Source organism: Trichoderma gamsii (assembly GCF_001481775.2).
Source record: "Trichoderma gamsii strain T6085 chromosome Unknown Scaffold_6.2, whole genome shotgun sequence".
NCBI lineage: Eukaryota > Fungi > Ascomycota > Sordariomycetes > Hypocreales > Hypocreaceae > Trichoderma > Trichoderma gamsii.
In genome coordinates, this window is record NW_020171343.1 from 218,384 (window position 1) to 232,401 (window position 14,018).

At 51.7% G+C, this 14,018-nt stretch overlaps 4 protein-coding genes across 4 annotated transcripts; 3 read left to right on the forward strand and 1 right to left on the reverse strand.

Moving 5' to 3' along the window:
• Nucleotides 1–1,527: 1,527 nt before the first annotated feature.
• TGAM01_v202402 (hypothetical protein) lies at nt 1,528–2,619 on the forward strand (the record flags this gene model as incomplete). Its single annotated transcript, XM_018804900.1, has 2 exons — nt 1,528–2,351; nt 2,412–2,619. The coding sequence occupies 2 exons, from the start codon at nt 1,528–1,530 to the stop codon at nt 2,617–2,619; spliced, it is 1,032 nt and encodes a 343-aa protein (XP_018661891.1).
• Nucleotides 2,620–4,257: 1,638 nt separating this feature from the next.
• TGAM01_v202403 (DUF718 domain-containing protein) lies at nt 4,258–4,764 on the forward strand (the record flags this gene model as incomplete). Its single annotated transcript, XM_018804899.1, has 2 exons — nt 4,258–4,468; nt 4,538–4,764. The coding sequence occupies 2 exons, from the start codon at nt 4,258–4,260 to the stop codon at nt 4,762–4,764; spliced, it is 438 nt and encodes a 145-aa protein (XP_018661890.1).
• A 3,745-nt stretch (nt 4,765–8,509) lies between these two features.
• TGAM01_v202404 (hypothetical protein) lies at nt 8,510–10,884 on the forward strand (the record flags this gene model as incomplete). Its single annotated transcript, XM_018804898.1, has 2 exons — nt 8,510–9,653; nt 9,725–10,884. 2 exons carry the CDS (start codon nt 8,510–8,512, stop codon nt 10,882–10,884), a joined length of 2,304 nt encoding a protein of 767 aa, XP_018661889.1.
• Nucleotides 10,885–11,563: 679 nt separating this feature from the next.
• On the reverse strand, nt 11,564–13,420 carry TGAM01_v202405 (propionyl-CoA carboxylase beta chain; the record flags this gene model as incomplete). Its single annotated transcript, XM_018804897.1, has 3 exons — nt 11,564–11,686; nt 11,762–12,806; nt 12,861–13,420. 3 exons carry the CDS (start codon nt 13,418–13,420, stop codon nt 11,564–11,566), a joined length of 1,728 nt encoding a protein of 575 aa, XP_018661888.1.
• Nucleotides 13,421–14,018: the final 598 nt, after the last annotated feature.

Here is a 14,018-nt window from a genome sequence, read left to right on the forward strand (position 1 = left end):
CATAATCCTGTTGGATTTTAAGATAGGGGGGCGACTGGGTTTGATTTGATATATGGGAGTGTTGGAACGCTAATCATCATGTGTGCTTTTTTTCTTCTTCTTTTTTCTTTAATGGGAAAGTTTTCATGGTTAGGTCATTACAAGGTATAGGGGATTATTTATGGAAAAGGGGCATGGAATGGCATGGTATTGCAATCTTAGGAGAAAGCCATGGTAGATGGCGACTCGTGGATGTTTGTTGTAGGTTCTGATATATTGTGTCGGTAATAATTACTGATGGTTTCAATGCCATGGCCGTTCAAATATGAGTTCTTACGTGTTCAACAACCGTGCTTATGCTAGGAAATGAAATTATCATTAAATTATGAGCATGAGAGATTGGGCCTTTACTTGTGTTGGCTGTTATAGACTATCTGAAACGGCTGCTTCTGTTGTGTTAGATTTGTGCTTCTCCTTGTGTCGTTGTTCCACAAGCATCACGCGTATGTACCTTATTGAACACAAGGCCAATCTTGTATATGTTCCAGGGGTTGCGCGCTTCTGTCTTTGGCAGAGGCATTTCGGTGACCTGTCAACCTGCAGCAGAGCCATTTTGCGAAAATGCCACCTCGTGTATGCACAGAAAAGGGTTCTACTTGAAGGATGGCGGTAATGTACATATGAAAAAGGCATAAGAATAGGACGCATTGCACAGTATACGATGTTTTGGTTCGTATTTTGTGGAGCAGACTAGCAATGGCAAACTTGGCAATGGTATTTGCTATTTGCGGCGAAGTGGGATTCATGCTAATGCATGGATGGGGCTGAGAGCCACCTTTTTCCGAAGTGGTGTCTCTGGAACACGATGCCTGTTCAGGGCTCGACTCACCTAAGCGGCAGCTCGTTGGAGTCTTGATGCCTTCCATGTAACAGATTGATGCTACTAGTACATTGAGACTCTATAGTACAGATACTTGTACTACGTTGGTACAAACAGAGCTGTTAATGTTGCTGTCAGGCAGCCCGGGAACGTGACACTGCAGTGCCAATATCTCATCCATAGCAATTACTAATCTGTAGCTGAGGCTATGCCCTCCTCAAACACTTCGTACTCGTACCAAACAGAGCAGCAGAGAGTCGATGGCCAAGGTTCCATTCATTTTGCCAGGGTGCTGAGCCATTCGGATATGCGGCTCGCGCAGCGGCATCAGTACCCTCTTGGCCCTGGAAGTGCTGACGTAGGCGCTGCGCTGCTTCGCCAATCACGCACCGGCGCATCCCTGGGCGATTTCGTAAGCTGGGGTGTTCGGACAGTCGGAGGCTGCTAATCCCGGACGGCCAATGACAGGGCGTCGTCACACCTTTTTACAGCCCGTCGCCACCCAAATCGCCATCCGCTGCCTTCCTAGCTCCAGGCCTCTTTTGCTTTCTGCATCCTCAACCTCAAAACCCACTGCGACAACCCTTTCAGTCTTAATAGAGCCGCATACTGTTGATTGTTCCATCGCCATCTTCGTTTGCATCGCGACAACCCCGACTTCCACCACCATGCTTTTCAAGCAGCTTGCCCTGGCGGCGGCGGCCACGGCCTTTGCGATCGTTCCCGAGATATCCGAACCGGACGAGAACATCTTCAAGGCGCTCCCCGTCGAGCCCGAGACCTTCCAACTGCCCGCCGAAGCATTCGGACAGAGCCTCGACGTTCCCTGTAGACAGTGCCGTGGCAGGGACACCCACCTAAAACTGGATTTTGTCGTCGAGGATGGCTCGAGATTGATGGTAAATGGCTTTGAGCTGTATCCCCATGCCGACCCGTGGCGTGGTGATCTGACTGCCGATGTCGTGCGAGCAAGCGGAAGCGCCACGGAGCGCACTCTGGGATACAGCTTGTCGGTTCTGCCCAGGGCCAAGGACGAGGAGCAGCAGCTGGAGCTGGTGGACGTCAAGCTGAGGGTCATCGAGGTCGGCCACCGATTTGTCGACGACATTCCCGTGGTCAAGGTTGGCCTGATCAAGGCCGTCACCGGTGACATTGTCATTTCTGATATGCAGCTCATGGCCGCACCTGAGATGCCCTGCACCACCATGTGGTGCCGTGCCAAGCAAGCTCTCAAGGGCTTCAGTGGCTGCCACCGAAAGGGTCCTCATGGCCCCGAGGAGGCCAACCATCCTCCTCCCCCTCACCCTCACCATGCTCCTCCTCCTCCTCCTCCTCCCCACCACAAGCCTCATCATCACGGCCGGCCTCACCACCACCACGAGCCTGAGGACTGGAACACCCAGCGCGACTGGCGCCGCCTTGTTAGGAACGTCGCTTCGCACATTGTGCTGCCCGTCCTCATGGGCATTACTGCTGGTGTCGGTGTTGCATTGTATGTTACCCTCTATCGGATGATATCCATTTCTTTAGTTTTTACTAACCTTTTTAATAGCCTTGCCATGTTCTTGTGCAGCGTCGTCTACCGTATCAGCATGTTCGTCCGTGGTGGATCTCAACGCCGCTCATGGTGTCCTCACCACCGACGCAACTCTACCCAATTCCCCTCCGCTGAGGAGGAGAAGAGAGGCTTGTTGGAGGCTGAGGAAGCTCAGGACTCTACCCCGGCTCCCGCTTACCAGGCAGAACTAGCCGACAAATAAACAGGCTAAATCTTGCTTGAAATTCTTTTCTTATGTCACTTTCCTTGCGTTACTATATACCTGCTATGAAGGAGCTAAACGACAAATGAGTGGGTGAATAAACCACCAGCACTACCATTGAAGACGAGCTAAACTATGGAAGCATATCCGTTTTTAGGGGGAGATGTGCAGAATGAATCCATGGCCAAATAAGAGAAAACAAATGGCCTCATTGTACCAATATTATCAACAAGTTGGGGGAGTCGAAGGGCGTCAAATATCAAATATGCACGTGTCAGTTAGCATATTATCTGTCATTAGCTGAATGCTACATTTCTTTTACATACATACAAATCAGTCTCGCTTGCATCATATTTCCAGATGTAGTGATCCAGCACAATTTAGGTAGTATTTGTCTTATATGTACATGTGTAATTGACTACATGCATGAATGTAAGCTACACCATCGTCTCTACAGTATATTCGCTACATGTCCAAATCAACCTCAGATTCATCCTCAATCCACCTGATCCTCCGGGACTGCAAGCCGCGTGGGGCCCTAATCCGGGGGCTGATCCCGTGTGGGGAGATGCGGACTGGAGCGTCTTTGAGTACGAGCCCACTTCTGCCCACTGTGGCGGATGCTGTGCTCCGTTTTTTGTATTCTGCAGTTGTCGATGTAAATGCCATGTGTAGTTCCTATATTTTATCGACCAGACAAAGTACTCTTTTTTTTTTTTTTTTTAAAAAAAAAAGGAAAAAAAAAGAAACAAGTCGAGGCCTGGGCTGTGGTTTGCAATATATTGTTGATGAATACTGTACCGGGTAGCTGTGGATGCGTTGGCTTGACGTGTTCTCTGCTAACTTGAACTCCGTCGTAACCTGGAGAAATAGTTGGAGAAATATGCAAGACTAGAATGGTCCAATCCTCCCGTCGCCTAATTGAGTGAATACAAGACTCAGAGAGAGGGTCCCGTGGGGGTATTCTTGTTGATTGCTCTCCAAGAGAAGCAACTAAAAGAGAGCTGGCTCAACTATGTCTAGAACATCCGAGATGCTTCATGGCCTACGGCCGACGTTCCAAGTAACCCGGATGCAACGGTAGTATATCTACGTATGCACCTTGTGACTACAACGAGTGTTTCAAAAGCTGAGGATCATGACGTGGAGTTTCTGGATTGGAGCAATCGCTTTTTTGTGTCTCCATGCAAATGTGGTCTCCATGTTCGTATATGAACGTCCATACTTGATATGCGGGGAAGCCTCGGATCTGCAAAGGGGAAGAGCCAATAGCGTGCGGAGTCCGCATGGCTACGTGTACCTTGAGATGCTCTGTAAGCGCAGCAATTACCAATTGAACTTTTGCACATACCTTGTACATAAAAACGTATTTTCATTCCTGGGAAAGCACACTCATTCTGCAATCTGCGGGGTTGCGAGACACGTTGTGCTTCCCCACAGCTTTCTGTCTTTTGCCCCTCATCGTAGCTGTGCATATCCGGTTCCGCGGCGACATCAGCTGGTCTGCTGACCGTCATCTCTCTTCGTATCGTGTAATCTTTTTCTTCTTCTCTCTTTTTCATCAGAGCAGCCTGTTCTTCTCTTTGATTTACAGTTCTTTAGGCTTTTCCCTCATATTGAAATTGGCAACAAGACAACATGTGGCAGCCAACTTCACCAGGCGAAGAGCCCGCGCAACCTGCTCCTCACGGCCATGCCCGGACACTATCAATGAAGCAGAAAAACCCAGGTCGCTGGTTCGGCCAGGTCGTCAAGCTCAAGAAGGACCGCGTGGACGAGTACAAGGCCTGCCACGCCAAGGTTTGGCCCGAGGTTCTCAAGCAGATCAAGGACTGCGGGATAGAAGACTGTAAGCTTACTGTCCGGCCCCTCTTACTCTCTTATTGAGCAACATGAAGCTTATGCAATGGGGTGATAGACAACATCTTCTATGACGACGGCCTGGGACTGCTCTTTGCTTCGTTTAGGTACATCGGTTACGACTACGCTGGGGATATGGAGAAGATGGCGGGAAATCCAAAGGTGCGCGAGTGGTGGAAGATGACGGACAGCATGCAGGAGAGCTTGGTGGAGGGAGCTGTGAGCTCGGAGGCCGGAACGCCGTCTTGGTGGAGGCCGATGGAGCAGGTGTTTTTCCAGCCGTGATGCACGATAATAATAATGACAACGATGGAGGACTATAGGAGGCAAGAATGGAAGAATCGACTGTGGAATTAGTAATTTGTATCCAGTTTAGGTGCTGGAGATTGGAAGAACCGAAGCTGGTTAATAGATGTGACCTTTTGTGAACTGCGGGGCGGTGTTGGTGTTTGCCAATAGAGCCATGAGCCCGGAGAGGACCGAGCTTTCGGGCATCGAATATGCAGCTATGGACTACCGAATATCCAACGACGCGAGAAAAAAAAAAGAAAATTCCTTGCATGGAGACTTTAGAGATCGAGATGGTGATCAATCGCCGTGCTCGGTTTAAGTAAGGGCGCCATCCTAAACTTTAGCCTGGCTACATGCACCGATCAAGGTGCATGTATATAAATAGATGCGGTAACCTGGAAGGGCATTGAACAATGTTGCCAAGACGAAAAGAACAAACAACACGCTCTTTTCGAAAGTAAGCATATACGAACCACGGGCTATCAAACAATCACCCCGTATACCTACATATAGGCAGAACCAAAACTGTTTCGTGTGAGGCGGCTACAGTGACTGGTTTGCGACGAACCGGGGCCTCTAAGTGCGTGGATACGCATACGCAACCCCGATGAGCTTTTTTTCTTCTTCCCGCCTTTGGCTGAGATGAGCAAGGATCAAGGGTGTGAAGCGGCGCAGTCCTTGTTTTTCTGTAGGGAGTAGCAAATGAGTGGATATTTCTTGGCGGCGAGCGCTGGTGTGATGAGAGAGGCAGGGATTGGGGAGAAGTTTGCTTTTTCTCTATTTGCCGGGGAGTCGATGCTGTTTGGGACATATTGCCGCTGCTGTTGCGGAAGGCGTTTATGTGAGTATCATGCCATAATGTTCAAGAATGAATCGATTTTGAGGTTTTCCTGTTTGAAGATTACTGATTACTTCTTGTATGCGCGCGTTGCTGTTTAATCTTCGTCGGGGTCGCAAGCAATACCTGTTTCGAGTATGAACCGGACACTAGCCGCGGACTTCAAATCCCCACTACTGCTGTGTCTGAGACATTCATACATTGTATGTGAATCAACAGCTTCTCACGGGCCATAATGGAGATTGGGCTGAGGCCTGGTGGCGGTCCCTGGCGTGAGGATATTGTGTATTAGGAAACAGCTGAGGGCTTTTTGGGAGTTGTTTACAAATATTCAGCCCGTATTGTACACTTATATGACAGCCTTGAAGGTGAGTGACTATTTTTACTAGTGCTGGTATCAAGATACGACAACGGGATCAGGCTGTTACAGAATCTGCTGCCAAGATCGAATGGGGAGGACTCTGTCCTAAAAAAAAAAAAAGGAAGCAAAAGAGGAAAAGAGAAGAGTGAGAACCATGAGGAATAAAACAGTAGTATCGACCTAATAATAGCTGTGGCACTGGCTTTACTAGCTAAAGGAAACCATGTGGATCGGGATGAGATCCGTGAAGTGAAATCCAAGACATTCAAGACAGAGCCCGGTGGAACGTGCTCGACAAAGGGCCGACGATGCTGCTGCTGGCTGCGCTCAAAGTGCTCAGAATCGCGGATGAGGCCAAATAGCGCCATCGGATAGCTTGAAAGTAGGGAGCTGGGCATTGAAGCTACTTTGAGTTGTGGCTTGCACAGCTGAGCCGGACAGTAGCACTACACGCGCTACTAGCAATTAATAGAGCTGATACACGTGAGGGCGGCTGCATGCGTGTCTGGTGCCGGCTAGCCATTTCAAGAAAGAAGAGGGTAACACATTGAAGGATAGCAGAGTACGAAGAGCGATGGCCGCTCAACAAATATGAATGGTGCAGGTTCATGATACGCTGCAGCGTCCAACATGCTGTGATTTCGGGCGAATGAAAAGGCCTCAACGCGGCTGGGCAAATGTGCTGCTGCGAACGGGCCACCTGCAGGAACAAATTGGCGCTAGTGTTTTGTCTTGAGAGTGGGCTCCAGGGGGGTCCAACACGGAGACTAGCACAGGGGACTGCTAAATGATGTGCTTCTAGCGGTGGTACCTGTACCTGGACCTGGACCTGGACCTGGACCTGTACCTGGCTGGGCTGTGGCTTGGAGCATTGATGCCATCAATTTCTCTTCATCGTGTAAGACTTTATTGCTGGTATTTGATGCATTGTAGTATATTTGAATAATAGTTGCTGTTCTTGATTTTCACAACTATTCATTGATCTGATATACTGAGACACCACTGACGTGCACTTCAACCAAGTGCCATCAAGACATGTTCCGCTCTGCGGAAACTGATTGGCCAGACACTCGATTCGGCTTGATTGCGCATGATGGCCTGTTCAAGCTTCAATTTGCTGGTTGGGTGGTTTCCCTTTTTTCCTGGATATCCCTGCTGCCGTTATATAGGTACCACTCGCGGGTACCGGTACCCACGCCAGATACTGTAGCTCGTTACAGCAGCCACAGCTCAGGGCAGCCCATGGCACGGCGAAGCGACCTCCCCACAGCCAGGAACAGGACCTGGAACCGGGCATGGAGCCCACTAACAACCCCTGCACCTGCACCTGTACCTGTACATGCACGGCATGGCTCCCGGCTCCTCAACCGCAGCCCTCGTCCTTCTCCTCTTCTCGTCCGCCTCCTCTTCTGCCTCTGCCTCTCTTTGACTGTTGATTCTTCGCTGGTCGGAACCACCAGGCTGGGCCGCATCGTCCGACAGAAACGACAAGCCACAGGCAAGGCCCGCAGCAGGCAAATCCCGTGGAATCCTGGTCGTCTTTCGGCCGCCTCGCTCGCCAAAAATCCTCTCCTCCATCATCTCATCTCTCACCCCCCCAGTTCTTGTCTTTTTCCTCGCTTGCGTTAACCTTCACTCTTTCTTTCTCTTCTTTCCCCCTCCCCATCACCAGCTGCTAGTCGCTGCTGCTGCTGAACTATTCATTTCCCCGCTTTCCTTAATTCAATTTTTTATCAATTTTCTTTTTTTTCCGTTTTCGTATTTCGTTTCTTATTTTTCCTTCTTTGCCGTTGTGCCAGCTTCTGTTCCAGGTGAATACGTCGTTTTGTTCCTCAAAGGTAGGTCTTACTGATCGTTCACGTCTTTCTACCTGCCTCCCACCTTACTCTAGGCCTCTACACATCATCCGATCTTTTCTATTTGGAAGCCTGTCTTTCGATTTATGCGTTTCATGCAAAGTCTTTGAAACTGCTCGACATCTTTCTTTCGCATCTTCTGTCGACGCTCAGACTGCTCCTAACACACAGCTCATCGCAATTACGCCTGCTTCGTCTTTCCTGCCTTTTGAGACTTGTATCAGTACATAGATTTGTTCATATCTAACCTTGCTTGTTAATAGACTTCACTCGTTCACAAATCTCTCTGAATACGGATCTACCAGATAAAGCCTGTAGAGCTGATAGCACGACTTCTGGCCTTTTTTTCAATGCTTTTCATCTCTTCGTTCGTTTCAAAAGTTTCAACTTCAACCCAACCAGTTGGCCACAGGTTTCACTTCGATCAGTGCAACCAAGTTTGTTTCAGCTAGTTCGGCTACTCGCAGAAACCCGTTGATACGTCTCAGGCAAGACTGTCCCTCGTTGGATGTCGACAGCTCCCCAAGCACGGTTATCCCGGATGGTTTGTAGCTAGACTCGACGACATTTCAAATGAGCCAGGAATATAATGGAGGCAGGGATTGGCCGGCACAATCTCCACCGTCCTCCCAAAGGCCACGGGACAGAGCCCAGGTTGGCTTCCCCTTCAGCAGCGAGTCAAATATGCGTGAGCAGCGGCTGAGACACAATCCGAATCCGAGTTACGATACACCACCTCAGCATGAGGTATCACCGCCCAACTCGACCAGATCAAGACCAGCCAACGGCCAGCATGGTAACATGGCAGCAGCAACAATCTCACGACCGTCGCCAGCGCCTCAGTGGCCGCTGCAGAGCCCTGATGCAGCGGACCCCCCAGATGCAGGTGCATACCGTCCACCACCCGACCGACCTCGAGTAGCCCCCCAAAGGCCGCCACGCCCAAGCCAAGTCCCGTCCATGGTAGACCAGTCCCGCCCACAGCAACCAACTCCCGTATTCCGTGTCCCAGAACCCGCCAGCCCATCAGAACTCGATAGCCCTACTTCAGAGACTTCAGATCGCCCGAGGAGAAGCGCAAACCTGGGGCCACCACCCTCTAGCAGGAGAGGACAGTCGTCCTTTTACTCTGCCACATCTTTTGTATCTCCGATTCCCGAAGAACACTCAGCCTATACGTCTCACAACTCTTACGCTTCGAGCGCTGCTATGCCCGATTCATGGAAAGCTGCATCTGTGGGTGCTAGCCCGGGCTTTCATGGAGGAGGATTCTACGAAGAATCCTTGACGGAGAGAAGCAGAAATTCCGCCGGGTCAGACGATTATAGTGACGAGAGTGGGCTGGTATCTGGCCAAGACGAATATGCGCTTCAGACACTCACTAGCCCACACTCTCATGGAAAGAAGCCGGCTTCTGCCAACCCCTTTCATGATGGAACCGGCCTTGTCGACGAGTCCACCGACTCTTCTTCCAACAACTTGCCGAACAAGCAGATTCCAGCAGCCACTGACCGCAGGGCAAGCCATATCGCAGCAGTCCCTATAAGCCAGCCCGGCATGATGAGCCCGGCAGATTTACGCAGAGCCGCGGGATCACCCCCGCCGACCAGCCGCCTTTCTGCCATTAGACGCCCACCGAGACTGGATATCGACGCCGTGCGAGAGGCTGAATCAAGAGGAAGTCTTACCAGCTTACCAGATTTGATCCGACGAGCTACCCGTCTCGCTTCGATGATTGACAAGGGCAAACGGCCATCAAGCCGCCTTGACGAACTCGACTTCTTTAACGAAAAGGCGAGCAGTGGTAGTGGAGTGAAGCGTTCTTTCGGTATGCCAATAAGCCCTGTTCGTAAAAGAATTCAGAATGGATTTGCCGCTAACCGTGATGAATGCAAGTAGACGATCGCTATCAGTCGGGCCTTTCGGATATGCTGGCTGCCTTCCCACCTCCTGTGCAAACTCCTGTACACACTCACCGACCCACGGATGCCTGGCCTTCGGTGCCCAGAGGACCCTACACCGGTCGTGAGAAGTACATGATGACCCCTGATGACCAAGAGGTGCCGGCCGGTTCCAATGCCAAGTCCAAGGCTCGCAGGTGCTGCGGCTTGCCCGTATGGGCCTTCATCCTAATCATCTTCTTGATGCTGTGTATCATTGCGACTGCTATCGTTATACCCTTGGAATATTTTGTATTCAAAAACCTGGGCAATAACAGCAATAAATCAACGACAGTCAACATTCAATCTTGCGCAAAGTCTTTGCCGTGCCTGAATGGCGGCAGCGGTGTCGTTATTAATGGTACGTGCTCGTGCATCTGCACCAACGGATTCACGGGAGCCAACTGTGGCACAAACGGCTCATCGGGCTGCACGACGACAAACTTGATTCCAACGGACGGCTCTGCTCACATCAACAACGTCACACTCGGCATGGCCATACCACGCATCATTGCCGATTCGGACAAGAACTTTACCATCCCCCTCTTGGGTACAGAGATCCTGGCTAGGTTTAACACGGGCAACCTTTCTTGCATCGCACAGAATGCTCTTGTTACGTTTGATGGCCAGTCCACGAGAACTGGTGGGGCCAATGCACGAGTTCAGAGTACTTCTGATAATGCTCAACAGGCAACCAACAAGGACTCTGGGCCAACTCCTGACCTTATATCCCGAGACTTTGTGGCTGTTTTGGACAAAGTGCCATCACGAGTTCGAAGGAGCAGCCCCTCGTCCACGAGCTCTTCTTCACCCCAACAGACATCCATGTTTACCGTCACGCAAGAAGTCCTCGATTTTGCTCGCACAGCCGTGCTGTACGTGCTCCAAGAAGACAGTATCGACGCTGCCAATACAGCGCAGACTCAGCTCCAACAGTTTTTCACCCAGGCTTCTCAAGCAATTACAAAATACGGCTCCGAAGTGACAGTCAAACAGGCATCGAGCATCTCCATCGGAGGGAATAGAACGGTTGACCTGGTTGACGCTACGGTCGACATTGGCCAAGGACCTGTGGGAAGTAAGAAGACGTCAAAACGTGGCCTCTTTTTCGGCTTCTGATGGGATGATACTCAAACAGCTCTTGGCATAATTGCACGTTCAGCCAAGCCTTTAATTCATATATAAAAGTCAAAGGCTATACGGCTACAGATGAAGGGTGGTGTGCCGCCCCCTTTTTGTACAAACCTGGGATACCATATTTAATATACTAGTTGAAACTGGAAGAGGGATGGAGGCTATTTGCGGCAATGAGACGAGACATAAGAGGTTAAAAAGGGGCGATACGGTTGGGAAATCTTGTATAAGCATGTCATGGACTCTCTTTTTCTTTTTGAGACTTTTTCTTTTCTTTTCTTCTTCTTCTTCTTCTCATTTTTCCACTTATTTTACTTTTTTCCACGTGCATTTACAAATGCGAGAAGGGTGGAAGCGGAGATTAGCGCAGGCGTTTTCATCAGAGGCGGAGTAGATTAACTGATATCAATTATCACAGCAGCTCGTTGTTGAGCTGTTACGAGCATCTCGGATGGAAAGCGACCGAGCGAGCAATCAATGATTATGTGTGTAGCTAGTGGTGAAATGTACATAGACGTCTAATTCTGAAAAAGGGATACCATACCATGACACACACCGAGTCGTTGCAGCAAGTTTGCATATTTAAACCAATTTTTTTCTTTTCTCTTTATCTCTGTTATATATGTCTCTTTATTCTTTCATTAGTTTTTTGTATTAGTGTTTTTTACATTCTGAAGACACCAAACTTGGTGTCTCCAGCCTTGACTTCGTTGCGGCCACCCATGGCGGCTCTCAGTCCGAGGCCAAGGTAGTGGCGAGTGTGCTGAGGAGGGATGATGCCGTCGTCCTGTTGTGGTTTGTGGTTAGCTGGTGGTTTCTTACTACTTTGCTAATTTTCATGTATGGGTATTTCTAGACTTACCCAAAGACGCGCAGAAGAGTAGGTAGCCTCGCTCTCGCGCTCAATGCGATCCTTGAGCTCCGGATCGACTGCCTTGCCGACCGTCTCCATGACAGCAGCCAACTGTTCGCCGCCCATGACGCCCACGCGGGCATTGGGCCACATCCACAGGAAGCGCGGCGAATAGGCACGACCGCACATGCCGTAGTTGCCCGCGCCGTAGCTGCCACCAACAACGACGGTGAACTTGGGCACATCGGCGCAGGCGACGGCGGTGACGAGCTTGGCGCCGTGCTTGGCGATACCGTCGCGCTCCGAGGCGGAGCCGACCATGAAGCCGGAGATGTTTTGGAGGAAGACGAGGGGGATGCCGCGCTGGGCGCAGAGCTCGATGAAGTGGGCGCCCTTGACGGAGGACGAGGCGAAGAGGATGCCGTCGTTGGCGACGATGCCGACTTTCTGGCCGTAGATGGAGGCGAAGCCCGTGACGAGGGTGGTGCCGAAGTCGCGCTTGAACTCTGCAAACTCGGAGCCGTCGACGATGCGGGCGATGATTTCGCGGACGGGCATGGGCTTGCGCAGGTTGGTGGTGGCGATGCCGAGCAGCTCGTTGGGGTCGTAGAGCGGCTCGGCAAAGGACTCTGCGGGCGGGACCGTGGCGGCGGACTGCTTGGGCCAGTTGAGGTTGGCGATGCTGCGGCGGGCGAGGGTGATTGCGTGGGCGTCGTCGACGGCGAGGTAGTCGGTGACGCCCGACACGGAGGAGTGCATCTTGCCGCCGCCGAGGTCCTCGTGGGAGACGACCTCGCCCGTGGCGGCTTTCACGAGGGGAGGACCGGCGAGGAAGATGTGGCCTTGCTCCTGGACGATGATGCTCTCGTCGCTCATGGCGGGGACGTAGGCGCCGCCGGCGGTGCAGGGGCCCATGACGACGGCGATTTGGGGGATGCCCTGGGAGGACATGCGGGCCTGGTTGTAGAAGATGCGGCCGAAGTGGTTCTGGTCGGGGAAGACGTCGGCCTGGTGGGGGAGGTTGGCGCCGCCGCTGTCGACGAGGTAGATGCAGCTGTTGATACTTCGTGTTAGCCTTGTATAACATGTGAGATGAGATAAAACCTACGGCAGCTTGTTCTCCTGCGCAACAGCCTGGGCGCGCAGATGCTTCTTAACGGTGATGGGATAGTACGTGCCGCCCTTGACGGTGCTGTCGTTGGCGACAATCACGCAGGTGACGCCCTCGACGACGCCCACGCCGGTGATGATGCCGCCCGCAGGCACCTCGGCCTCCGGGTACAGCTCGTGGCCGGCCATAGGCGACAGCTCGAGGAAGGTGGTGCCCGGGTCGATGAGGGCGGCGACGCGGTCGCGCGGCAGCATCTTGTTGCGCGCGAGGTGCTTGTCGCGGGCCTTTTGCGAGCCGCCCTGCTGGATGGCGGAGGCGAGGCGCTGCAGGCGGGCGGTGATGTCGGCCATCTGGGCCTCATTGTCCTTGAACTCGGGGGAGGACGGGTCGATGTTTGTGGGGAGGCGGGAGATTGCGCCGGCTTGGTGGGGAGGCGTGAGGGTTGCTGCTGAGCGGCGGGAGAGAGGCAGCCGTGATGCTTGTGGTGATGGTGTTGAGGATATCTGGAGATGGCGGGACAGGCGTAGTGCCTGGCGAGAAGGCCGTGAGAGAGACATGATTGACGAGGAGAAAATGAGTCAATTGGTGATGTGAGATGCACACACGAGATGCTAGAGCTCGAAGAAATGAAAAAGAATTAACACCGCGCACAAAAAGATAAAATTTGGCGATGATTGTCTCCTCAGCCCGAGCTGCCTCGAAGCTCCAGGTACGTCAGTTCGTGCCCTTTCGGCTTGTTCGCGCAGCTGAAGCCCCCCCGGGCCGCCACAAGCCGCGCTGAGCCGAAGCGAAAAGCTGGGGGTGGGCGCGGCTCTTTACTGCTAAAGCCTGTAGTGGCCGAGGTGCCCGTTTTGGGGAGAAGCTGCAGCTGCAGGCAAGGGGCAGAGACGCCTCGGCTTAAGTGCAGGCGTAGAGCGTTTGTTGCGAGGGAACCGGCACAAAGCAGCTAGACTGGGGGTTAATAATTCATATCCATGAAGATTCTTTTCTTTTGGTCATTTTCTGACTTGTCACCAATTTCAATTCTACATCTTCGGATTCTTGTCTTTACTTTTCTCCATTCTCCATTGCATCTCTTCTTCCCCTCATTGTTCATCTCCCCCGCTGTTTTATTATAGGAAGCATCCAGATCTTAGATCGATCTATACAGTGACG